Below are 24,036 nucleotides of genomic sequence, written 5' to 3'. Positions count from 1 at the left end.
AGTTTTACTTCAATTGGAACTCAACTCATTAACTCCTATGCAATGTTTTTGAAATGGTTTTTGTTTTAGTTCAATTTAAACCCTATCTCGTGAAGCATCACGAAGCGAAAGGAAGCGAGAAAGCTGTGGCTTAGGTAGAAATAATGGAGGGTTGCGATAAATAGAGTCCATTTGCAACCGCTTCTTATTTGTAACTTGTAGTATAATACCCATTTAGAGGAAACGCCAAATCTCCCCCATTTTATTCTTGTTCATTCCTCACTTCAGCGATAGGTAGGTGTAGCATTGGAAGTTATTATAGTATCCTTTTCCGAATGCGTCCGAATCAAGTCACTCAGCCAGTTGAATGTAATTCATTGAACGTTAACCTTGCAAACGCAATAAATGAACTCGTAAACTCCTAAAAACCGCGTAGTGTTGGAAATTGTACCAATTTGTTTCGGCAATGCATATCTTCAACCTTTATGTGTCCGCTTTGTATTCGGTGCATAAGAAATTATTAAATGAGCCCACTTAATGCTATTGGAAAGGAAGTGAATGGTACTAGGAGGCTGAATTTTTTTTTATTAATTGACAAAATTTTCTGAAATAAAATTACAGTTACCTAAAGATAACCATCGCCAACAACATCAAAGCAGCCTTTGCGTGGCAAAAGATTAACTACTAGGGCCGACAAGGACAGAGAAAAAACTACAATACGCGTATCCTACACACACGAAAGCAGAAGTGAACGAACAACTCAAATCGTTTAGTAAACCCCCTCTTGTCAACGAATTGCTTCAGTAGATTCCTGTTAAATTTCCTTATGCAATAATTCCAATCACTCCTCCGTTAAGATACACTTCACATTATCAAGGATCAAACAAAATTCGCACTCGTCGTCCCCATGATATCAAAATACCAGCTGACACAATGACCCAGCGACGATTCCAAAGAAAAGGCGGAGAGAAACGCAAAGCAATTTGAAATACACACGAGAAGCGAGTATTAAACACATGAAATCAAACGAACCGATAAAGTTAGCCTCACCCAGTTAATGTTATAAACGCAATTTTATACATTTTAAACTACAGCAAACGACGCAAGGTAAAGCAGAAAAGAGCGGCTAAGAAAGTTGCGACTTCACGCAAGGGCGGGAATGCTTTTGCGAATGCACTTTTTCGTCTTGCTTAGATCACAATTCCGACGGATCGCATCGTTGACAACGGTCGTTGATGAATCAATCAATAGAATGCTTATGAGTTCCATTTGTATGGAGATCGAAATTGAAAATGAAAAGCATCTCCGTCGTTGGGATCAACTGTTAACACGTGGTAAAGAACAAAAACCTCACCCAGAACCGTTGCCGTAGTCTGTCAAATAGTTCTTCTGTCGCCTTTTTGTCGATTGTGTTGAAGGTGGACTAATAATCATTAGAACAAGTGCAGAGAAAAGGAAAAACAATTAAAATGCGTTTCATGGAAGACTTGATTCCCTTGACCGGAAAACGCAGAAGTGAAACACAACACAAGATAATTGTTTTGATAAACATAAGACGCTGTGCGCTAAGCACCAATGAAGTAACATATAAACCATATTAAAAATATTCACCATAATTACAATAACAAAAAGCTAAGCAAAGGAAAAACTGGTTTACTGCCGATGCCAGATCAAAAAGGTCCATTGCTTTAATAAAAATGTAAAACAAAGTTCGGCATGGGATAAGTGGAAGATGAGGGTTGAGGATGCTAAAACCGAAGGCTAAGTAGCAGCAAAAGCAAATTGGAAAGTGGTTACATAAGCAGTGAATAAACAATCTACAAAACAATAAAAGTGGCCACAGTTTAATAATTAATAGCTAATCAATTACGGAATGGCATGCAAATAAAAACAAAAAGGGCGAAATACGTACGCTTGTGAAATTTATAACAATAACACTACTAACAGTGGTGACGATAATTCACCACGTGCGGGCCAATTGCGGGGTAAAGCGGAGATGGATCCTTTGCTTTTCTTGCCAAAGGACGTTTTACACTTTGCTGTTCACTTATAAAAAAACATAAACGATTGCTCGTATGCATGCACTCCACACGTAACGAATTCGTATTTATACAGACATAATTTATTATGAGCATTTTCTTACTGCATTGTAGAACGGGACGGAAGGACATCAGGACACAGCAGCTGTGTGTGTGTGTGTGTGCTTAATGCTAAAATAAAAACCACACAAGAAACTCACGAATCGTAGTTTGCACGTGCACGCTCACGATGCTCGGACGCATGATTAATTGTACTAGATAAACTGATTCCCGGAAGACCTTTAGCATAGGATGTTTGCTAGATAGCAAGGCGAAAGCGGCTAAAGGATGTTAGAAAAGATAGAGTGCTTAGAGCAAACGAATACATGAGGGGGAGAGAGAAGATGCAAGCAAACATAAAATCAAACCAGATTGAGGACATAAGACAGTGGACAAAGCGCGGTAGTGGATAACAACAGAACAATAAGGCTAACACGAATATCTTTTAGTTATATACAATTTGAACTACTCGAATAGGCAAGATCAAAGGAGTTAAATTAGATTGCCCCTGACGATACCATACCAATAACATTGATACCGTTTCTCTTGGTGGAAGTCGCCCGCATGCCCGCCATTATTGCTTCGATCGCGGACAGGCGCGTCACCAGACAAATGCTGTGCTTTCAGGATCTTTAAAAAAAATCATCGAGGACAGGCAACCACATGTTTGTGTGTTTGTGTATGTCGCCATCCTTTTAGTAATATTTTAATAAGAATGAAACGGCTATCAAGAACATAAGGAATTCATCAGAAAAATCCTAGCGATATATATGAAAGGGAAAAATAGTAATAAAAAAAAGCAAAACACACCCAATTTGGGGTAACAATTAGAAGATTGATTTTGTACATATTATTAACTATGTGAATAAACAAGGCGTATGGATAGGGAAGATGAGACGAGTAACACGAACAGAGTAGAGCAGAAATGGTGAAGTAAAGGGAAAAGAGAACACTCAAACAATCCACAACAAGTTCGGTCTTCAGTGTTTGCTTATTTATAAAAACGCACTATCCGAATCGGATATTCAGGTCTTAAAAAGAAGGAAATATGCGTGAAGTTGAATTGTTCTATTTCGTCGGTTTTGTTTTTTTTTTTTATTTTCATTTATTAATTTTGCATCACATGCTTCGTTAACAAACAAACAAAATACATTATCAAAACCAATCAGATAGCAAAACAAAAATATATAATCGAGTTTTCCTACGTATCTTTAGAGAGGTATGTGATTTCGTTTTCCGATGAAGCTACACCTAAGAGAGGATGGAAAAGGATTTCGTTGCGACGGGAAATAAAAATGCATGCTGACACAAAACAATGAAAAGCAAAACCAAAATGCCCGGAACCGGAACTGGCGGTTGTCGCCAACGGTGCTCTAAAGAACCGAATAATTGACACCACTCATACACACATATATATCTATTGCCGCTAGTTTGACTCGCTGAAGAAGTTTTTAAACGAAAGGCAACAATCATATTGCTCTTGGCCGAGGCATAAATGGGCCTACTACTGGGTCGGTGAGAATTCCGTCGGGGCCAGTATGCGGCAGTGCATTTCACGGATCAGTGGAACGGTGTACGCGACGCATTCGTCCCATCCCGGCGATCTCCAGGCCGATTCACGTGTCTCCTTGCGGCCCTGTAGGTCCTTGTAGCCTACAAAAGTGGAAAGTAAGATCCAGATTCAGCCGTTGTCTTCATGTCAAGACATTCGAGACCACCGATCTCAACTTACACCAAATGTGATGCACATTGTAAAGGCGTCCGATCTGCGAGAAGTATCCCGCGAAAGCTTCATCGTTGTTTTGGCGATAGTTAATGGCCCGGGCCCAGTTGTTGCCCCACTCGATCATGGTGCCCGGCTTCAGCCGGTAGGAACGAATTTCATAGATGTTTTTACCCTCGCGCAGCTTCAGCTGTGGCCAGTAGCTGAACGACAGCAGATATTGCAAGTGACGGGAACGCAGGAAGGTACCACGTTCTTGCATCAACTGTACATAGTTCTAAAGTGATTGTAAATGGTTGGTATTAGTTTCAAACGATAAGGAAAACGGGCATTGTGTGCAATCAATACCTTATCACTGCTTAGCTCGCGTTTCGCTTGATCAACCATCTCGAAGCCTCCGCTGTAGCGCCACAGATGGAGACATTGATCTAGATCGCCTACTTCGACGTTCCACGAGCCGATAAGTTCCATCGACAGGCTTCCCTTTGATTGTACGATTTGAACCGTGTTTTTGCTGTTGAAAACGAGAAATGCGGATAAGGAAGATAATTACTTATTGATAACGCATATCACGTAGACTTTCAGAAATTTAACCAATTATGTTTCTAGCTCATACACAATTTTTAAAGAGACTGTTGGTTTTCCGCGTTTAAACAACCAAGTGTTTGTTATCAATTTTGTCAGTTGTTTGGCGTCCGTAACAAAACGAATGGCAATGACGTAGACAAACTGCTGCTGGTTTACACGCCCCAATACTTACTAGTTTTCCAGATACTTTCCGACCGAATCCGGGCGTACATTGTGCGTATGCAGTTCGTAGATGTCGAACTTGTCGCTCAGCATCCGACTGTGGGATTCCTTCGTCGGTTCGATCTTCCGGACCAGCAGCTTGCTGAGCCATGACGATTCGTCCCGTTGGGCAACGCTGCTCGTACACAGTGTCCTTCATTTGTTTCGCAGGGGTCATATGAAATGTTCCACAACAAAATGGAACCACCAGACGGAAGCGGGTTACAAACGTTGCGTTGGAAGAAACAAACAAATATGAGCACCTTATTATCGTCACGTTTTACGGGATGTTACGCATTTCTTTGGGAATAGAAAGATGGGAACAGCGAAGTTTATTATTATACTTCGGTTTGGGGGGCAGGAAGGCGATTACGTGGGCAGAAGGAAGGAAAGGTACCGGAATGGGGGCTTGTGGGAGTTTGAAGCGAGCGAACAATATTTATCCGCGTTACCTAACCGGCTGTCCTAGCAGCAATCGTGCGCCGCGGAGCGATTTTAAGGACATTTTTATTTTTTACTGTCTTCGAACTCCTTATTCACGGGTACATTCACTATCGCAGCCAGCCGTCGCCTTCGTATCGTCTCGCGGTCAAGGTTCACCGACCCGATTAATATTTCGTTGCAAGAGATGGAGGTGCTTCCAACTGCAACACCTTTGGCCACAGTTTCGCAGAGACACTAGAGAATAATGTTGTTTCTTAACTGTTGTTCCCAGCTGGTCCAAGTTGTGTTTTGCAGCTATTATTTGCTTCGGCACATAAACGAAAAACAAAACGGAACGGAAAAGATCTACCTCGTCCACAACACCGACCCGCGAAGGAATCGATGGACATTGGAATGAGCGGCATGTCATAATTTTCAAAACATTGGTGATACAGAGTTAACTCAAAATTTTGACCGATGTGATAAGGAACTTGCAAATTTTGGAGTCATTAAAATTGCGTGTCTATCCAAATCAAGATTATAATTTTCGTCTCCGCTTTGTAGAGCATCAATTAAAAATGTTTTTACTAAAATTATGCCTTTCGTTCGTCTTCTTTTCTATACCAAAAGATAAGAAAGGGAATGTACACAAGAGAGCTAATTTCACCTACAGAAGAAATGACAGTCCTGCACGACTTGAAAATGTAAATAAACAAACCAAAGTACCGGCATGGCGATTCGATTGGGCGGTGCTTTCGTATCCAAGGCGATGAAGAAATTCGTGAAGGTTTCATTTTCGTTTGGAAGGCATTTTTCTACCCGCCCAAGCCCTCTAGCGTCTGCCATCGCTCAACCAATTCCAGTGATCACGTGTAAACGCCAGCAGTTTAATCTTTACCAGCATGATTTGCCAGCAGATGCCGGGCGTGTTAAGTTGGGCGACCTGCCTTTAGCTTCTGACGGATGGCGCCACAGGAAATCAAATGGCGATTATTTCATCATTCACCCAGTGCAACAAGCGTACGAAGCATACGCCCTTAGTAAGGGGACTTTCAGCGAGCTGGGCATACGCGAAATGTTGGTAGAAAACTTGAAAAGGCAACATGTCCTGTTTCCCACCCACTACCAGGTGGAAGGCATCCAGACGGTACTGGACGGAAGTCACGCGCTCCTGGCCGCAGAGACTGGTTGCGGAAAGACCTACACCTACCTGCTGCCCATCCTGGAACAAATCTTGCGTCGGAAACTCGACGAAAAACGACGTGAATTTAATACACCGCTTGTGCTGATCATCACTCCGGGACGTGAGTTGGCGCAACAGATTGGAAATGTGGCAAAAAGTTTAACGGAAGGGCTTGGCATTACGACACGTGTGGTTCTGGGTGGTCGAACGAAGCAGCAAATGTTGAATCCATCATTTGAAGACATAGACATCCTAGTGGCTAGTTTCGGTGCCATCAGCAAGTTAGTTACGAGCGGAATTTATCGCATGGAAGAGATCCGATATGTTGTGCTGGACGAAGCGGACACGCTGCTCGATGATAGCTTCAACAATAAATTGCTCCATCTGATGAAACGCTTCCCTTTTCACAAGAACCACCTGCAAGATCTTGCCGAGAGCATTCGGGGAACACAGCTGATTTTAGCCGCTGCAACGATGCCCTCGAATATGGAAGAGTTGCTCTCGAAGCTGGTCAATGTAGCCACGATCGAACAAGTCATAAGCCCAAATCTTCATCGATTGATGAGTCACGTCACGCAACGGTTTATGCGAGTTCGAAAGTCAGACCGTCCCCAGATCCTACTCGATCTCGTTCAGAACGATAAGAAGCGCAATGTATCGACGATCATATTCAGCAATAAAACACCCGCCTGCGATTTCGTCTCGCTGCATCTAAACGGCCATGGATACCCTTGCGTCAATCTGAATGGGGATATGATGCTGAAGCTTCGTTTGGGTCAATTTGAAAAATTTCAACAAGCCGAAGTGAACATTCTCTCCACCACGGATGTCGCGAGTCGTGGGCTGAACACGATCCGTGCCGCGCACGTTATCAACTTCGATTTTCCCCTCTACACGGCAGATTACATTCACCGCGTAGGACGCATTGGACGAATAGGAAGTCGTAGCGATTGTTTGGTTACCAATTTGGTTTCCAGTCAAGCAGAGATCGGTGGAGTACAACGACTTGAGCACGCTGCCCGCACTACCAGCCCTCTTCGTAATGTGGATGCGAATGTGAAGGGAATAATCAGAAAAAATATACTAAAGCGAATAGAAGCGCAAGAAGGTGGTCCAATGAAAGTGTAATAAAGATTAATTTATAGTCATTGTGAACAATATAAATTTATTATTGTTGAAAAAAACGACATGCTTGTTAAAAATAAAAATAAATTAAAATCTGAAAATTTGAAATGCACATTTTGAGCTAAGCTAGCTCATGTTTTCGAAGGTTTCACACAGCCCTGTTTGAACGTCAAAACAATCGAATTGTAAACAAATCGTTTTGTAACGAGGTTCGCATTTGCTCGTAGAAAATACTCAGTTACGCTGGATGCAGTAAGATAAAATCAATAAGGACGGTTTGCTGGAAACGTAAAACAATGGCCACTCTACTGCCCAAACCGGTCGATCCGGAGGAAGTGGCCAAGCAGAATGAAAAGGCAAAGAAAGGCGGCGTGTTCTTCCCTGGTTCTGACTTGGACGAAGTAGCAAAGCATTTCATCGGGAACAATCACCGGTATGTTAAACCATGTGGTGTTTTATGTTTCTGCTACTTTCACGTTAACACCATTTTGTGCATTTCACCAGGTACCGAGAGAACATCATTATTCCGAAGATGTACGGCGCGGTACAGATTAAAACCAACGAGGAAAAACTCGTGGAAGCTGCCTTTGAGAGCTGTGCGTTCAAATCGTTGATGAGTTGTGTTCTGGGGTACGGTTTGGGTGCAGCTATCGGACTGTTCAGCTCGTCCGTTAACCCGAGCATTGCCGATCCAATGGCCGCCGACAGACAGCAAACAGCGAAAGAAATCTTTCGTGAGATGCGACAAGCAACGCATTCGTATGGTAAAAATTTCGCTGTTATCGGAGCGGTCTTTGCGGCCGTAGAGTGTGTCATTGAATCGGTAAGTAACGTTGGTGGGTTTGTGGGTGAGTTGGGGATAATATTCATCGAATTTTGTGCTCTTTAGAAACGAGGAGTATCCGACTGGAAGAACGGAACTTATGCTGGTGCAGTGACTGGAGGCTTGATCGGTTTAAGAGGTAAGTAGTAGTGTGAAGTAAAGTAGCTCCTGGTATTAAATTCTACATTTAAATCTCTTTCAGCCGGCGTCAAAGCAGGAATTGTTGGTGCAGCAGGTTTTGCCGCTTTCTCGACCGTTATAGATTACTATATGAGGCATAGATAAACATTCAAAGTAAATGTTTAATGTACAATATAAATAGTTGCTTCCTAGCGTGTTACTCAATAAAATAACCAACCAACTAATACCATGAATTTAATTTGGGGGGAAACTTTGTAAACATTTCACCGCTTCGGAGGATCTCTTCGAACAGTTTTCCACACTTTTAAAGCCCATTTTCCATCCATCGCACGAGTATTGAGCGACTTTGACGGGGTGCTCAAAGCTCTCACCGATGGAAAAACTCTCGCTTTCTCTTCTACGTGTAGCGTAGAACGTCCGTCCAGATGCGTAGATGAAAAATTTTCCTCGTCGGGATCGGTTCGCATTTTCATCGCGGGTTCAGTTTGTTAGCCTCAAAATTGTGAGTGAATGTGGATGCATGTAATCAAATATTACTTTGCCTGAGCAAAGCGGCAAAGCAAATCGTCCTCGTAAGCCAACAGGACCAAAAAACGGAGTATGTTACAATGATAATTTCGAGGGATTGTGCTTCAGGCAAACATTTCTACCGTGGACGTAAAGAGAGCAGTGAAGAAAATTGAAGTTTTTCCTAGTGTCCTTGATTTCCTGGAGCGGTAAGGAATACATACGTTTGCAGCATCTGGGCGGATGAGAATGCATTGAAAAAGGATTTATGCGTTCTGAAAACGCTCATGGTAACGCAATTTGGCATGAAAATTACACAACAAAGAAAGATATCCGCAAAAAACGAAAAAGTATCAAAGCGTAAGGCGTTTTAGTTTTCTTCCACGGTGAATCGGGTTGGATTGCGAAAAAAAAAGCCATCTGGTGAAGGTGAAGTTCAACATCGTACCGAGGATATGTAGTAAACGGGCCATTCGTGTAATTGTGTACGTGTACGAACAGCTCGTATGTATGTGCGTTTTGTGTGGGGGCTGATTTTTGAAAAACACACCAAACAATTGATCTCATATGGTGGGAAACGTTTTTCCAACAACCAACTATGTAACTTTCCCATCCTAGCAAGGAAATGAAATTGAAAGAACGTGGAACGGCAAACAAGTACTCGACAGTGCAGTTAGCATTAACATATTGTGCGTATGGTGCGATAATTTGTCCACTCGGTACCATAAGGTTCGACGGCCATTAAAGCAATCCATTAGTCCGAGTCTTTCCGAGAGTCGGTTTTTTGCGGTGGAGTACAGTGTGTTCTTCGAGTGGCTAAAATGTTCCCCGAAATAAACCCACCGCGGAAAATGTCGGTCCAAGCAGGTAAAGTACCATATTTACGCACATTTGCATCCCGTTTCCACGCGATTGTAGATTGGTTTTGTTGTTGCCATCTGTATACTATTTACGCTTACATTACGCACACGTTGTGAATGAGTTTAATTTGATGAGCTTCCTTTGGTCCCGTTGGTGCTTTACTTTTTACTGCATTTACCATGTCTTCATTTCATACGAAATCGTTCCAAGCGGATGTTGGTATTTTCCAGCATATGGATAACGGGCACATTTCCTTCATTAGCAGTTTTCCTTGATAAGCGCCCCACGGGAGAACAAAAAAAACAACCAGCAAGTGGAGAAAAATACTACACACACGAGATACAACCGGATTTTCCCGTGCTCAAGAAAATATGTTTTCGCACTCATACCAAACTGCAAATGCCAACGCACACGCGCGGGTGTTGGCAGGAAAGTCGTTGTGGGCTCACGGTCATATGTCAAAAGGCAGGATTTCCTCTGTCCCACATGTTGAATGCCGTAACTGTACAAGGCCCAGTGTGAGTATGTCCGTTAGGAAGAGCACTATGAATTTATCTCACTGATATGCGCGTCCCTTTCCTTCGCCTACGGTGCATTGGGGCCTAGGGTTGTGGTTGCGCTTTTCCACAACCGCGCTCTGCTCCGTGTGGACAGCTGTTTCGACATTTTCCTTCCGCTTGGAGCCTCGGGGAACGGCTTTCCCCAAAGCCCGACAATACATTGATGAAAACAAGAGTGTGTGTTTTCCTGTGTGCCAGATCGTTGTCATCATGGCTATCAATGCAGCAAGTTGTGTTTAATTTTTTTTCACTTTTCCCACCCCGACTTTATCGCCCACCCACCCCCTGCAGCCCATGTTTTGTACGCCTCCACTGCTACGCACGTGTGTAAGGGAGGTATTTATACTGCATTAATTAGATGGAAACTTATTTGCCGTCCGGCAACAGAAAGTAAACAACAATATGGTTCCGGCTACATGCCCGGATGATTAAAAGCACAACGCAAGGTGACGGAAATTAAGCTGATAAACCCACCCGGGTGGGTTGTCGAGAGGGAGCACGAGGCGATTCTTGTATGTGAAGATTTGCTTGTGAGAGAAGGAAAAATATGGCATTGTAATGTTTATATTAGTAGAAGCAATTATTGAGGTCGTGTAGCGTCATTATTCGCTCGCTTGAATCAGTGATCCGGAAAGCTTGTGGAAGGAAAACAAGTTCTCATAAGACAGGAAACATTGCGAAACAATTGCATGATCAATATGATTTAATCCGAATGCTGCAATTCACGAGGTGAAATTTTGGTATTTCGGTAAGGTGATGAAAATATAGCAAAACAGGGTCAGTAACAGGGAAATGATTTCAAAGCGCAATTAGATGATATGAAAAATACCCTCATTTGCATTTTTCAACATTTCATTCGTAAACTCAAAACATGTTTAAGTTGACCTTTCTTCGGAAAAGTTTTTCCTCACTTCACAAACCACCAGGCACCTCCATCATCAGAACAGATTGCAGTTGAAAACTTTTTCGCTCCTAACTATGGTCGGAAGAAATGGCGAATTTGGCGTTTTCTTCCCAGACGAAACGTTTTTCTTTTCTGTGTTCGCTGAATAAAGGAAGCATTTCGAGTTACGTTTTTCTTCCATTTCCCTCATTTTCTGCTATCACCCACACAAATTGTAGACGTCAATGTCAGCCGACCAATGGGCGATTTTTCAGTATGAAAATGAACGAAATATCTGGGGTCGCTTTGAACCGCAAACATAATTTACAGTTCATGGAAAGATTGTTTTGAAATATTAACTATCGAAAAGTTGGAATTGGCTTATTGCATTTTCTTTATTTTCTACCGTCATAACGCTAAGGAGCAATTAGACGAAAAGTGAACAGAAGGTTGGTTGTAAACTTATTAGGGTAACACAGAGCTGTGCATGTGAGGTGGAACAAAAGCATGATTTAAGTTTTTGTAAATGTTCATTTAGCGCACTTTCTAACCTGCAAAGAACCAAACAACATTGCATAGTTGTGGCAGCTCGCTTCTTGCTTGCAATACAAAGCACACGTGCGCACCGTTATCAGAAGACCCAACAAATGCTTCCAGGGTGTTTTGTATATTTTACCTACTCACAAACCCTTCAACCCAACCCCAACCAGTCCAAATGCATGCTTCAAGTGGGACATTATTATTTTTCCGAGTTGTGATTTGTCTATTGTTCGGTGTCAAAGTAAGATCGCATTGGAGTGTTCGGCCTTTCGGCTCAATCCATCCATCCTTTACATTATTTGTTCGCCGAGGGTTTCACGGCATTTTCAAGTTGTTTGGACGTACCGTACCTGGGAGGTTATCGGTGTGTTTAGTAAATGTTTATTTTTATTCTCTCGTCCTTTATCCAACGCCATGTCGATGATCGATCGATCCTTTCATCTGTGTGCGTGCGTTTGCGTGTGTGTCCGTGTCCTGCTGCGACTTCTTGTGGTTATTTGTGCTTGTGACCCATCTTTCCAAATTTGATCCGTCTTCAATCCTCGATTTGTGTGTGTGTGTGTGTGTGTGTGTGTGTGTGTGGGTGTTTTAAATGATCATCAACAAAAATAATATTGGAACCAACCTGATCTACCCTGATCTGTATCTGAACGCTCACCCTTGGTATTCGGTTCATTCCCTCGTGCCTTTCCCCCCTGCCTCCATTTCCGCGCGATCATACACCCTCCAGATCCGGTCGATTTCAAAGAGAAGCTCATAGCGGCCGTGAAGAAAGAGGTCAAGCAGGTGATGGAGGAAGCCGTCACCAAGAAGTACATACACGAAGAGTCCGGCTCGGTGACGGCCTTGTGTGCCGCGGTCGAGGCCTGCCTGAGCCAAGGTTTGCGCCGGCGGGCCCTCGGCCTGTTCAAGACGTCGTCCACCACCGCCCTGCTGCACAAAGTGGCCAAGGTGAGTACCAAAAAACTGGCCCCGCATCAACCTCTCCCTCACCGGGCTATCATCTCCCTTTCGCCCGGGCAGCCTGCCTTTGTAATGTCCTTACCACCGGCCTTCTCCCAGTATATGCCATTTGCCGTATTTAGTGTAGAGGGCTTCCGATTAGATTGATTCCTTGTTGTACCCATTGTAATTGGATTAGTTGTAGCAATAAAACATTTGAGCGTGTTCTTAGTTGATTGGTTCAAACGCAGCTCATCGGAAAACGTTTGACGTAGTGGTAGCTCCCGTGAGCTTTTGCTGCGCTCCTCATGTTTCCTCACGAAGAAATGCAACTAAAAATGTAAGCAAACCCTTCGTTTGTTTGTTTAGTTTCGTCTTGGTTGTGTAAGTTGTCTATTGGTTTCATCAGCAAATTGTAAACACCCTTACTTGCCATAGAAGTTTTAGGTAATATTTTGAAATCGGATTTCATTCGATTTTTTTTGTGAGCATATTGTTTTATATACACTTAATTTTGTGCTTTGTTTAGAGTGTTTTGTTTTTGTAAGTAGTAGTTGAACTTGATAAGTAAGACGAACATTGTTCGACTTAGCCAACATATGAAGACCTAACATATGGCTTGTAAGAAATATGTAGACAAACAGCTAAAGCTTGTACCATTTCCTCCTTTTTACTTCCTTTGATACACAAACAGCTAAATCTTTGTGCCATGTTCCTACATGGAAGTGTGAAGAACGAAATCTGTACTCCCTGACTTTCAACATGTATCCCTTATGAGCAAAATCTATGCCAGATCAATAGAAAACAACATATTTCCCTCATTCCCTACTAGAACTAGTTTACTAATACCTTGCAAACAGTAGAGAGGCCAACTAGTACTTGCAAAACCTTTACAACATGTCCGTTTGTATTGTTGGACTGCCCTCTCGTCTGTAGCACTGCCCGGAAGCAGCATGCATCAGTAAGAAGGTACAGGACATCGAAAACAGCGACCCTAACAAGCGCTCCTCGTCGAGCAGCGACAGTACCAACAAGCCACCGATACTGAAGAAGGGTAGCAGCAACTCCGTTTCGACAACTACGCCACCGCAGTCACCACCAGTTGTCAAGTATGTCTTTTATTCATTCGATAGTGAAAGAGTGATAACGGTGGTTTTTGGTAAACTTTAGATACCTCTGGATTCGGTTGGCATTGTACGAGAAAAAGCTATCCCGCATTATCGATCATCTGGTGACGAACGCAACGCGCTACTACGAACGTGACTCGCTGGTAGCGGATCCGGACTACGGCTCAATACTGAGCTCCCTGCTCGTGGGACCGTGCGCCCTGGACTACTCACGTGCCAAAACTGCCGATCACTTTTGGACCGATCCGCCCGCGGACGAACTGGTTAGTGTGAGGGCAAGATCGTTCGGAGGTGGTTTTCTCTAACACACTCGTCGGTATTCCCTAGGTCCAACGGCATCGAATTAGCTCGAGTAATCCGACGCCACCGGCCTACCGACGACCAATGTTGAACTTCAAGCGCAGCCTTCACACCAGCTCCGAGGAGGGCAGTATGGCGTCGTTCAAGTCGAACAGCCTGGTGTCGGCCTCGAAGGACTACGTCGAGTCGCTGCACCAGAACTCCCGGGCCACGCTGCTCTACGGGAAGAACAATGTGCTCGTGCTGCCGGTAAACTCGATGACGGACGAGCTGCGCAACGGGACGCGGTCCACTAAAGCCCCAGTTTCCCCATTGCAGAAGGACGTCAGTGAACCGATGCCGGGCTATCTGAGCCTGCACCAGACGGTGCAATCGCTCACTATCAAGTGGACACCGAATCAGCTGATGAACGGCTACACCGAGTCGGAAAACATCGACAAGAGCTCGTACTGGGCGTACGCACTGAACGTCAATGTGGACGAGATCGTGTACGTGCACTGTCATCAGGCGCGGGGCGGCGACACCGGTGGTACCGTTATTCTTGTCGGCCAGGACGGTGTGCAACGTCCACCGATACACTTTCCCGAGGGTGGTCATATGGCAGCCTTTTTAAGCTGCCTGGAAACAGGTAAGGCAATAGGTTGCAGAGTTGATTTCCGTCATGTTTGGGAGTTTCACGTGCGACACTTTGTCGGTCGTCTTTTTACCAGGTCTTCTGCCGCATGGTCAGCTGGATCCACCGCTCTGGTCGCAGCGCGGCATTGGACGTATTTTCCCCTGGCCCCAGAAGTCCCGGCGTCGACCTTTGCCATCGCTGCTGGAGGCAAACGATGAGATGCCAATCGATTATGTTTTCCGGGTAGTGAACAAGAGTAACACCGACGAATTTTGTAAGTACCAAAAAAGTGTCCCCTTCGAATAGTTTGAGAGTAATAAACTGCTTTCCCTCAGTGGCAACACATTCGATTCTGGAACTAGGCCGTACGAGTCCTCGCTACCGAGCCCAACTGAGCAGCTGTTCGACCAACGAAAGCAGCGACTGTTCGAGCAAGAGTCTCTCGATCGATGCCATGTCGATCGATAGTCCAAATGTAAGTATCGACTTCTATAGCTAAACTCAAAGTTGTTGCTTTATTTATCAATACTTCGTTGCATTTTTTTTCTAGCCACAATCAAACCAATCGACCAGCATTGCACTGGTATGCTCGACGATGAAACGTCAGATCATTTCGCGAGCCTTCTACGGCTGGCTAGCGTACTGTCGCCATTTGTCCACAGTCCGTACGCACCTGTCGGGGTTGGTAAATGGTCGCATCACTCCCGAATCGGGCGCCGAAGAGGGACTGACTCGTACGCGCTGGCAGAACCTGCACAATGCCGATGGAGTCGTAGCGGACGACCAGGAAGTGTACCGGTTAGTGTACTATGGTGGTGTGGAGCACGACATCCGGAAAGAGGTGTGGCCGTATCTGCTAGGGCACTACAGCTTCGGCAGTACACCCGTCGAGCGGGCGGAACTGGATGAAACGGCAAAACACTACTACGAAACGACGATGAGCGAGTGGCTCGCGGTGGAAGCGATCGTACGCCAGCGGGACAAGGAGAAGACGGCTGTCGCGGTGGCCAAGCTGAGTTCGGGCAGTGGAAGCATCGAGAATAAGAGCAAAACCATCGATCACGATGCCGATGGGGAGGAGGAGGAAGAGATGGACAATGAGGTGTTTGAGGAGAACGGCTTTTCGGACATGTCCGAGCCGGAGGTCGAGGGTGAGGAGAAATCCGTTTCCAAGACGAAATTGACGAAGGAAAACATCGCCCTGGCCGTAGTGGCGCAGGGTGGCATTGCTGACGACGCGAAGGCCAACTGCGACGAGGAAGGCCAGGAGGATCAGGAGCAGGATTTTGACAGCAACAAGAGCTCACCCTCGGACTCATCGTATGCCACGGTGGGGAATGATTTTATCGATGTGGCGGAGATCATTTCTCCAACCGGCGACGACGACGACGACGACGATGGGGAGAAACCTTTCACCGTCGAGGTGGAGCGCATGCAGGAAGGTGAAGACGACGAAGGAGCTCAATCTGAGGACGCCCTCGAGCGAACGGAGGATGACGACGAGGAAGTGGATGAGGAACCGGAGTCTCCAAAGTCTCCGGGACATCCGAGAGCCGTCATTGTGACCGACGCTTCAATCGATGTGCACACGATACCGAACGAGGTGGTTAGGGAGCTGAACAACAACAACACACTATCAACTCTGCCGGAAGAGGGAAGTGGGCAACCGGCACTGGATTCACTACAGGAGCCGAAGTCTGTATGCGTGTCTCCAGCCAGTTCGAATGGAGGAATATACAGTGTAAGTGTAAACCCCTCCGGAACGAAAGAGACCATTAATTGGAGCCCATTTTCTTTTACCATCCCTAGAGCGAACTTCTCGAGTCCTTCGGGTTGAACCTTCATCGTATCGAAAAGGACGTTCAACGATGCGATCGCAACTATTGGTACTTTGCGAACGAAAATCTGGACAAACTACGCAACGTGATTTGCACGTAAGTAACACGCGTTTTTTTTCACACGTTTCTCTTGACATTGATCTTTATCTCGTCTACTAATGCAGGTACGTCTGGGAGCATCTGGACGTAGGCTATATGCAAGGAATGTGTGATCTAGTGGCGCCTCTGCTTGTCATTTTCGACGATGAATCCCTAAGCTACGGTTGCTTCTGTCGCTTTATGGAGCGTATGATCGAGAACTTTCCCAATGGCGGCGCCATGGATATGCACTTCGCCAACATGAGGTGTGTAAAAACTGGGTTGATCGATAACAGTTAGAGGACTAATGGAAAACTACTTCTATCGCTTCTTCCAGGTCCTTAATACAAATCCTAGACTCGGAGATGTACGATCTTATGCACGCGCACGGTGACTACACACACTTCTACTTCTGCTACCGTTGGTTTTTGCTCGATTTCAAGCGGGAGCTCATCTACGCCGACATCTTCTCCGTTTGGGAGGTCATATGGGCGGCCAAGCATGTCGCTTCTGCCCACTTTGTGCTGTTTTTGGCGCTGGCACTGCTGGAGACCTACCGTGATATCATTCTCTCCAACAGCATGGACTTTACCGATATCATCAAGTTTTTCAACGGTATGTCGAGAGCCTTCTTCGTGCCCTTCTCCAGCAAGCAGACGGAGGTTGACATATTCTCTTTCTTGTACTTCCAGAAATGGCCGAAAGGCATAACACCCAATCTGTTCTTAAGCTGGCACGGAGCTTGGTTTTACAACTGCAAACTATCATCGAGAATAAGTAACCTGGCAGCTGGAAACGAGCCCATTAATCTGGCATTAAATGGACGCATCCTTCGTCTCAGTAGAGAAGGCAAAACGAAAAACCACGCTAAAAAAATATTTATACAAATCTGCGAAGCAGAAAGCAACCATAAGTGAAATCTATACCCATTAATATCCCACATAATTGAGATTGTACGACAATGCAGAATGAGCTCGAAGTAGCGAGTTAATTAAAAAAATATTATATATTTTGACGAACCAGTGGAACACTCTGCTGAGCGCAGAAACGATGAAACATCGTGATATAAAATTAAAAAAAAAACGTTACACTCGAAGTATACAACCCCGTTCGCTGGGACACACTAATCCTATGGATACTTCGTACCTTTCTGTCTATATGTCACCTGTTACCTTCTAGAAGAGTTTGTTTACTCCCTTGTAGAAGATTGTAGTGAATGAGGGAGCTCTGAAAGACCCCGGCAAAACATCCCAATGCATTAATAACTGTTGTGTATTGAGTGGTATCGTTTGCTTTTTGTTGTTGTTACTGTCGCTGTGTTTTGACTATTTAGTTATCAAAAGGCTGCCAAAGCTAGCGGAAGTCGTAGAAATATTTCATATACAACAACAAATCAAAGAGAACAAAAACTTTACAGCCTGAATCGATGCACTCACAGGTAAGAGGCATCTATGCTGCGCGCGCTATGTTTGTTGATAACCTATTGTTATTTAGCTGTCCGTAAGAATTAAGATTTAGAAGCAGTCGTGTAAGCCATACTTCTAGAAAAAAAATAGTCACCATAAATTCTGCTTGTGTTCGTCCGACCTCAACTCTGAAAGCACAACTGAACACATTCAGGCATATTATGTTTGAAGCATAAAGCTAAACGTTAGAGAAAACATCATCTATTCTTCAACCCAAAGAAAGAGCATTTCCATTAGCGGCGATGATTAATCCTATCGCTTTTTGTTTTAGCCACATCAATGTCTATATTATGTAGCCAACATACCTAGGTACCGAACAAAAACCTGCTGCAAATTAATCATGTGCAAAGAAAAAATTAAAACTGAGTACACAAACCAAAAACCTCTACAATATCCAATGCAAATGAATCTTATGATGAACCGTACTACAACATGAAATCACGAAATGATCAAGCATATTTTTAGACTGATAAAAATGCTGGTAGCGATGTTATAAAGATATGTGTTCATTTGATATCGTTTCATTGGCTCAGAAGCATTTGAACAAGGTTAATAATTCTTCGAAAATTGAAGCTTCTAAAATATAGTTCAAATAACAACTTCCCATGTAGATTTGTTTATGGGAATTTTTTGATTGACTTTGATTATCTTCCAGTATTCAAATGCCGGAGCATTGATCAGTTTGTAAATTCTTTTAACAAACCACATCGTAGCAGGCCTGGTCGTACAAACAATGTGCGATTAGAGCAGTTGCATAGCACGTACCTACAGAAACATTCACAGAGACATATTGATCTAGCACCACTCCATGAAGTCTGCAGGTCTGAACATACTTAGCAAAATATCTTACGAAACAAGAACGATTCAAATGTAAACAATGCAAAAATGTCCCATGATACTGAAAAATGACCTGCGAAAAAAGTTTGGAAAGTTAGGAAACCCTATTATCCTGCAAACATGGTTTGAAAACAACTAAAAGGCATTAGGCAATGCATTAACAAAAAATCAATTCAACAAAAGTGACAAAAGTGGTCAGAGAAGGGCAAGTAGATTGAAACACGAGTGGATAGCCCACCCCAAATTATTTGAAAAAATTTGCAGTCGACGCTGCAGAGCAGCTAGGTTGGCAGTATTTTGTGTAGTCAATGTTTAAAGCAAGGAAACTGACGCTGTTTTATGGAAGTATATATATATATACAGAGCCACACATACACAAGTGCAGCTAGAGACGTTGAAAGACGAATCCTTAACAAGGACACGGTGGGACTTTTGGGCAGAAATGGCAAACCAATCCAGAAACATTCAGTATATAGTGGAGCACTATTGAATAATAAAGGTATATACTCAGTAACATGTGTTATAGATATATATTTTTAAACCATTTATTTCTATTCTACGGACACTTTTTCAATTTTATTCAATAGAAGTGGTTATCTTTACACTACACACTACATTCATTTATTGTGTGCTCGCGGTTTCTTTACATACGTGCGCCAGTAGAAGTCACCAAACATCAGCATCATGAAGACATTTTGTGTTCCAACAAACCACATGATCGTACGCGGATAGCCACATTCCACGCCCAGGACGATTGGACGGAAGAAATGAAACACCAGGTAACTGAACTGGGCCATCTGTATCTGCGTAATGTATCGCTTCCAGGAGGCACCTCTCGTCACTTCCGGCCAATATATAGAGAGGAAGAAGTACCCGTACATGACGGCGTGCACAAAGGTATTGAGTAGGCCAAGTACGAAGGCGTGACCCCCGCAAAAATAGCGCAGGAAGAAGGCACACGCAAGCACCATGACGGTGTGGTGGTACACGTGCAGAAACGACACGTGGGATTGCTTTTTGCGTAGCACGAAGAACACCGTGTCCGAGAGGTCGAGCACCTTCAGCAGGAAGTATATGTAGCCAAGCTTCATTTCGGTCATGAATTGCTCACTGCCGGCCGGTTGAAGCGGTTGGCAGAAGAAGGAGTAAGGGAAGTCCCGCAGGTACTTCAAGCCCTGAAAGAACGCAAAGTCGTGTCCGATAAACTGATCATGCTAATCACTACTTCACCACTAAACATACCAACGAAAATGCAACCGCATTGGCTACCACCTGAACGAGATTGTACACTATCAGTAGGCCACGGATTTGCACTGGTTTCCGGCAGGACATCCATTTCGGTCCACAGCGAAGCACAAAGTACAGATAGGCCCCGGTGATCAACGGCACTGTCCACACGGAGCGCAGCAGCGGTAGGTTGGCAACTCTTTCATCTACAAAAGTGGGCGTATCGGTGTACCTTCGGATGGCATGTTTGGCATACACAATAATTACCAGCTTTATCGATGATATATTCTTGGTAGACATTATAGATTGCTTGCAGAATGACGGCCATTGCTTGTGGAGGATCACTCACCGAAGCCACGCTCGCTTACCAGAAGGAGCGTTGAAACCTAACTGGTCAGTGCCCATGTCAGACGCCTAGGAAGTATCTATTAAAGGACAGCTTCTACAGCCAATTAATTAACCATTCTCGGTTTGTGTTGATAGAGACTCTACCCGGTTATGTGTTGCAAATTGCGGCGAACTTTTGCTCGTGTTGGGTTGTAACAATGAAACGGTTTTGTTTGTGCATTCAAGTTTTCCTGGATGACTTTAGTTTTTTGTCAGGTTAAGGATAGTTAATTTTATGACTTATTAATTATGGTTCTTAGTTCGCCTGAAAGTCATCAAAAATTGGCACAACATGTGTTTTCGTGCAACACGTGCTGGCATAATTAAAAAGTTATAAATTATAACTGTTTGCTGTATGCACATAGATACCGATTACTAATCACTGTCTGCACCTCATCAGGATACATAATCTCATCAGGGTACATAATAGCTTAAGAATTCCCTGAAGAAATTGAAATGATTTCAAGCGCATGCTTCGCCATCGCCAAAAGGTAATAGCTTTTCGTGTTTACAACTTAAATTTGAATTAGGAAGAACACACCAACCGTACATGAGTACAGGACCGATAGGGCAAAAAAACCGGGTGAAGGCCATGGGCATTTTATTTGCTGGCTCATGCTGGACGGGATAGTGACAAAAAAAACCGCCACGATCAACGCTTAGTAGAGCCGATAACAGAACCCTTTTGGACCCCGCGCGGTCATGCGCTGCCGGCAGCAGTTCGGAATGGAATAATCAGTACAATTAATTTCCGCCGATACGCACATACAACAAGTCGGATTCGGGTTCAAGAGGAGTGATTGGAAATTGTAATTAGTTCAGCACAACGACCAAACACTGGGCCATTTCGTTTCTTTTTTGCTTTAATTTTGTTTTGCCTAACTTTATCGCTCCCTTTCAATCTCTCTCTTTCTCTGTACCGAAGTCGTACTTTTCGTTTCGTTCCATTTATTTATTACAGTTAACTTTGGCACATTCACACCTTAAATTTGTACGTTTGATTTTTTCCTTCCTCGTAGCTTCGAAGTCTTTAGTCTCCGGTGACCTCCAGCAATGCGGAATTGCAGTAACGTGCAGGTACGGGTGTAACCAGAGAGTCGACTATTGCTTTTTCCGCTTGACGATGTACGACTTAATGTAGAAGTCCATGAACAGCGCCAGAATGAAGATGGCCTGCAGGAAACCAAAAACCAGCCAGACGCGCGGAAACTTGCACTCATAGTTGGAAAACAGCGGAATACCGAAGTGGAACGCGAGGTGAATGAACTGGAGCAGCTGCATACGGGTGAGGTGCTTCTTCCACCATTCGCTGTACTGTGACCCGAACGAGGACAGGAAGTAGTAGAAGTACATGACGGCGTGCACCAGCGTGTTCCAGATGCCGAGCATGATCGCGTGCCCGCCCGGAACGTACAGTAGGCCGAAGTACGACCCTGTCGCCATGATCGTGTGATGGTACACGTGGAGGAACGACACGTGCGACTGCTTCTTGCGTAGCACGAAAAATACGGTATCGGCAAGATCCAGGACTTTGAGCATAAAGTAGCTATAGCTAAGGTACATCTCCTCCATACCCCGGGCGTCGCTAGTGTAGTGGCACACCTGGCACGAGTAGTTGTAGTCTTTGTAGACGATGAAGATTTTAACAACCTGACGGAGGTAAAGGAAAAACCGACGGGCAAGTTGACGCATAGTGCTCAGTACGTACAAGAGGTCGCAGAATGGATACTTACAATCCAACTGAATAAAACACTGTTGATCAACACTTGCACAATGTTGTAAACGCGAATAACATTCCGCAGATCGAACGGTTTCCGGTGTGCCATAAACCGTGGTCCGGCGTATAGCACCACGTACAGGTATGTTGCCAACAGTGTCACCAATGGCCACGGACTTCCGGCCAACGGAAGATGTGCACTGCGCATATCGCGTCGATTTACGAGGAACTCTTGGTACACATCGTACACCCGTTGCAAAACCAGCGCCATCGGGACACAAAAGGGACGACAATGTTCCGGCGTTGCCCCTCACAAACTAAACCTTCAACTCTGTCAATCCGTCCTACCACCGTTGCGGTGTTTGAAGTGCGCGCCACGGCTAGAGGTTCTGCACCCTGGACAACGTTATTTGCCACGTGGCGTGCTCACGCGATGTACTCCTACTGAACGATCGACGTGTAATGGAAGCGCTTTTAAGTGATTTGCAATGCATATCCGTGCAGACACACATATTGGGTCTGGGCCCTTTGCGTTAGGAATGGTCAGCTCTCGAAAATGCAACTGTTTGTGAAATGCTTTGATAAAATTGTAGAACCATTCGACATAGGACAAAAAGTACCCTACACAGGGAACTCCCCATTGAACAAAACACACTGACATCATGTGGACACCGGCTGAGAATCGAGGTTTAGGTGATGTGTAATGGTGCCACTATTGTAGACATTACTTTCTGATGCGGTAAGTGACCCACAGTCGACACACATTTACCACGCGGAACTAAATGATGCAACAGAACAGTATTTTCAGCAGCCCGGTGTTTGATTACGAAACAATTGGTGCCCCTTACCCCTAGCATAAGGTTTTATGTATACTTCTAATTCTGAATTCATTTAATTATATTATGATTTATGTTTCAACTTCAAGGATTTGATTTTACTCAAAGCCAGTGCAATTAAAGTCGGAGAAAATGTATCCAGATAATTTCCAAAGGCCGAAATTGAGACTTTCAAAGGGGTTTTGGCACGTGTGTTTCGACCAAGAATAGGGACACTTATTGGTTTTTGTAGCATTGACTAAGAATAAGGTTCCTCTGACAAACTGAAAAGTTGACTAAGAATAAGGCCAATTAGAGTTGTGTCATAGAGGAGACGTCGTCCTTAATTGAAATGGTTTAGACGTTGTCACCAATCCATCTGGGATAGTTCAATGAACACAAAAACCTACATCGATGACCAGCTTCCAACTGTTAATGTCCACCGAGTAGTGACTTCTTTACCTATTCATCTCTAGTTGCATGTCATCTTAATCCTAATATTTAATATTCAAAAATGTTAGCGAACAACCGCAGGCCGTTTCGATTGAAAAGCGTTTCAATTTCTGTTTCAAGTATACAGTGAAAGTCTTTACTCCTGGTAATCATCGATCGATTGCTCTTACGACAACAAGCTCTAACATAATCAGTACTTATCTACGTTTCGTCCATTCGCTGTTCGCAACCTGGTATTGCTTTCAGTGTATTGAATGTAAAGGTAATGGAAGGGCTTAGGGTTTAAATTTAGACATCCTTTGTGCGCTTCATTCTGGAGCAGTCCAGGTGATCTTCATGTACGTGGTTATTATACCTGCCTTTAATGAATATCCCACCCCATGTGCTTACCATTGCAAGTTGCTAGCTTGATCAGCAATGTTGTATCCGAAGTAGGTTTCGCCCGGTCGATGTATGTAGGTCGTGACCTTGCAGCTTGCCATGCACAAACACGTCAAGTGCGTCTTCTACCAGACGGGAATCACCGCGTTTACGGTTGAAAAGTGAATCTCTCGACGGGTAAAAAACCCATCCCAGACGGCCATTCAGAGCATTGGCGTGCAGAAATTACCCAGGTCC

The 24,036-nt window shown here is 44.2% G+C and overlaps 6 protein-coding genes across 6 annotated transcripts; 3 read left to right on the top strand and 3 right to left on the bottom strand.

Moving 5' to 3' along the window:
- Positions 1 to 3,188: 3,188 nt before the first annotated feature.
- On the bottom strand, positions 3,189 to 5,413 carry LOC131259955 (protein NipSnap). The gene is made up of 5 exons (XM_058261574.1): positions 5,022 to 5,413; positions 4,541 to 4,723; positions 4,129 to 4,294; positions 3,790 to 4,057; positions 3,189 to 3,710 (listed from the first exon to the last, which is right to left on the bottom strand). The coding sequence occupies exons 1-5, from the start codon at positions 5,072 to 5,074 to the stop codon at positions 3,562 to 3,564; spliced, it is 819 nt and encodes a 272-aa protein (XP_058117557.1). The 5' UTR covers positions 5,075 to 5,413; the 3' UTR covers positions 3,189 to 3,561.
- Positions 5,414 to 5,734: 321 nt separating this feature from the next.
- LOC131272872 (probable ATP-dependent RNA helicase DDX28) lies at positions 5,735 to 7,343 on the top strand. The gene has a single exon (XM_058274744.1). It carries the CDS (start codon positions 5,762 to 5,764, stop codon positions 7,301 to 7,303), a length of 1,542 nt encoding a protein of 513 aa, XP_058130727.1. The 5' UTR covers positions 5,735 to 5,761; the 3' UTR covers positions 7,304 to 7,343.
- Positions 7,344 to 7,496: 153 nt separating this feature from the next.
- LOC131258594 (mitochondrial import inner membrane translocase subunit Tim22) lies at positions 7,497 to 8,479 on the top strand. Its single transcript, XM_058259944.1, has 4 exons — positions 7,497 to 7,733; positions 7,805 to 8,123; positions 8,190 to 8,262; positions 8,326 to 8,479. Exons 1-4 carry the CDS (start codon positions 7,597 to 7,599, stop codon positions 8,406 to 8,408), a joined length of 612 nt encoding a protein of 203 aa, XP_058115927.1. The 5' UTR covers positions 7,497 to 7,596; the 3' UTR covers positions 8,409 to 8,479.
- Positions 8,480 to 9,592: 1,113 nt separating this feature from the next.
- Positions 9,593 to 17,297, top strand: LOC131272079 (small G protein signaling modulator 2-like). Its single transcript, XM_058273696.1, has 13 exons — positions 9,593 to 9,638; positions 12,346 to 12,566; positions 13,494 to 13,666; positions 13,728 to 13,947; positions 14,012 to 14,233; positions 14,303 to 14,612; positions 14,695 to 14,874; positions 14,936 to 15,075; positions 15,151 to 16,341; positions 16,410 to 16,534; positions 16,603 to 16,782; positions 16,854 to 17,131; positions 17,209 to 17,297. Exons 1-13 carry the CDS (start codon positions 9,593 to 9,595, stop codon positions 17,295 to 17,297), a joined length of 3,375 nt encoding a protein of 1,124 aa, XP_058129679.1.
- A 2,132-nt stretch (positions 17,298 to 19,429) lies between these two features.
- On the bottom strand, positions 19,430 to 20,374 carry LOC131258951 (elongation of very long chain fatty acids protein AAEL008004-like). Its single transcript, XM_058260355.1, has 3 exons — positions 20,314 to 20,374; positions 20,062 to 20,252; positions 19,430 to 19,994 (listed from the first exon to the last, which is right to left on the bottom strand). The coding sequence occupies exons 1-3, from the start codon at positions 20,372 to 20,374 to the stop codon at positions 19,437 to 19,439; spliced, it is 810 nt and encodes a 269-aa protein (XP_058116338.1). The 3' UTR covers positions 19,430 to 19,436.
- A 1,160-nt stretch (positions 20,375 to 21,534) lies between these two features.
- On the bottom strand, positions 21,535 to 22,421 carry LOC131259569 (elongation of very long chain fatty acids protein AAEL008004-like). Its single transcript, XM_058261084.1, has 2 exons — positions 22,167 to 22,421; positions 21,535 to 22,083 (listed from the first exon to the last, which is right to left on the bottom strand). The coding sequence occupies exons 1-2, from the start codon at positions 22,419 to 22,421 to the stop codon at positions 21,535 to 21,537; spliced, it is 804 nt and encodes a 267-aa protein (XP_058117067.1).
- Positions 22,422 to 24,036: the final 1,615 nt, after the last annotated feature.

The sequence above is a fragment of the Anopheles coustani genome, chromosome 3 (assembly GCF_943734705.1).
Source record: "Anopheles coustani chromosome 3, idAnoCousDA_361_x.2, whole genome shotgun sequence".
Lineage (NCBI taxonomy): Eukaryota > Metazoa > Arthropoda > Insecta > Diptera > Culicidae > Anopheles > Anopheles coustani.
This window is presented reverse-complemented; position numbering and strand designations above follow the sequence as displayed.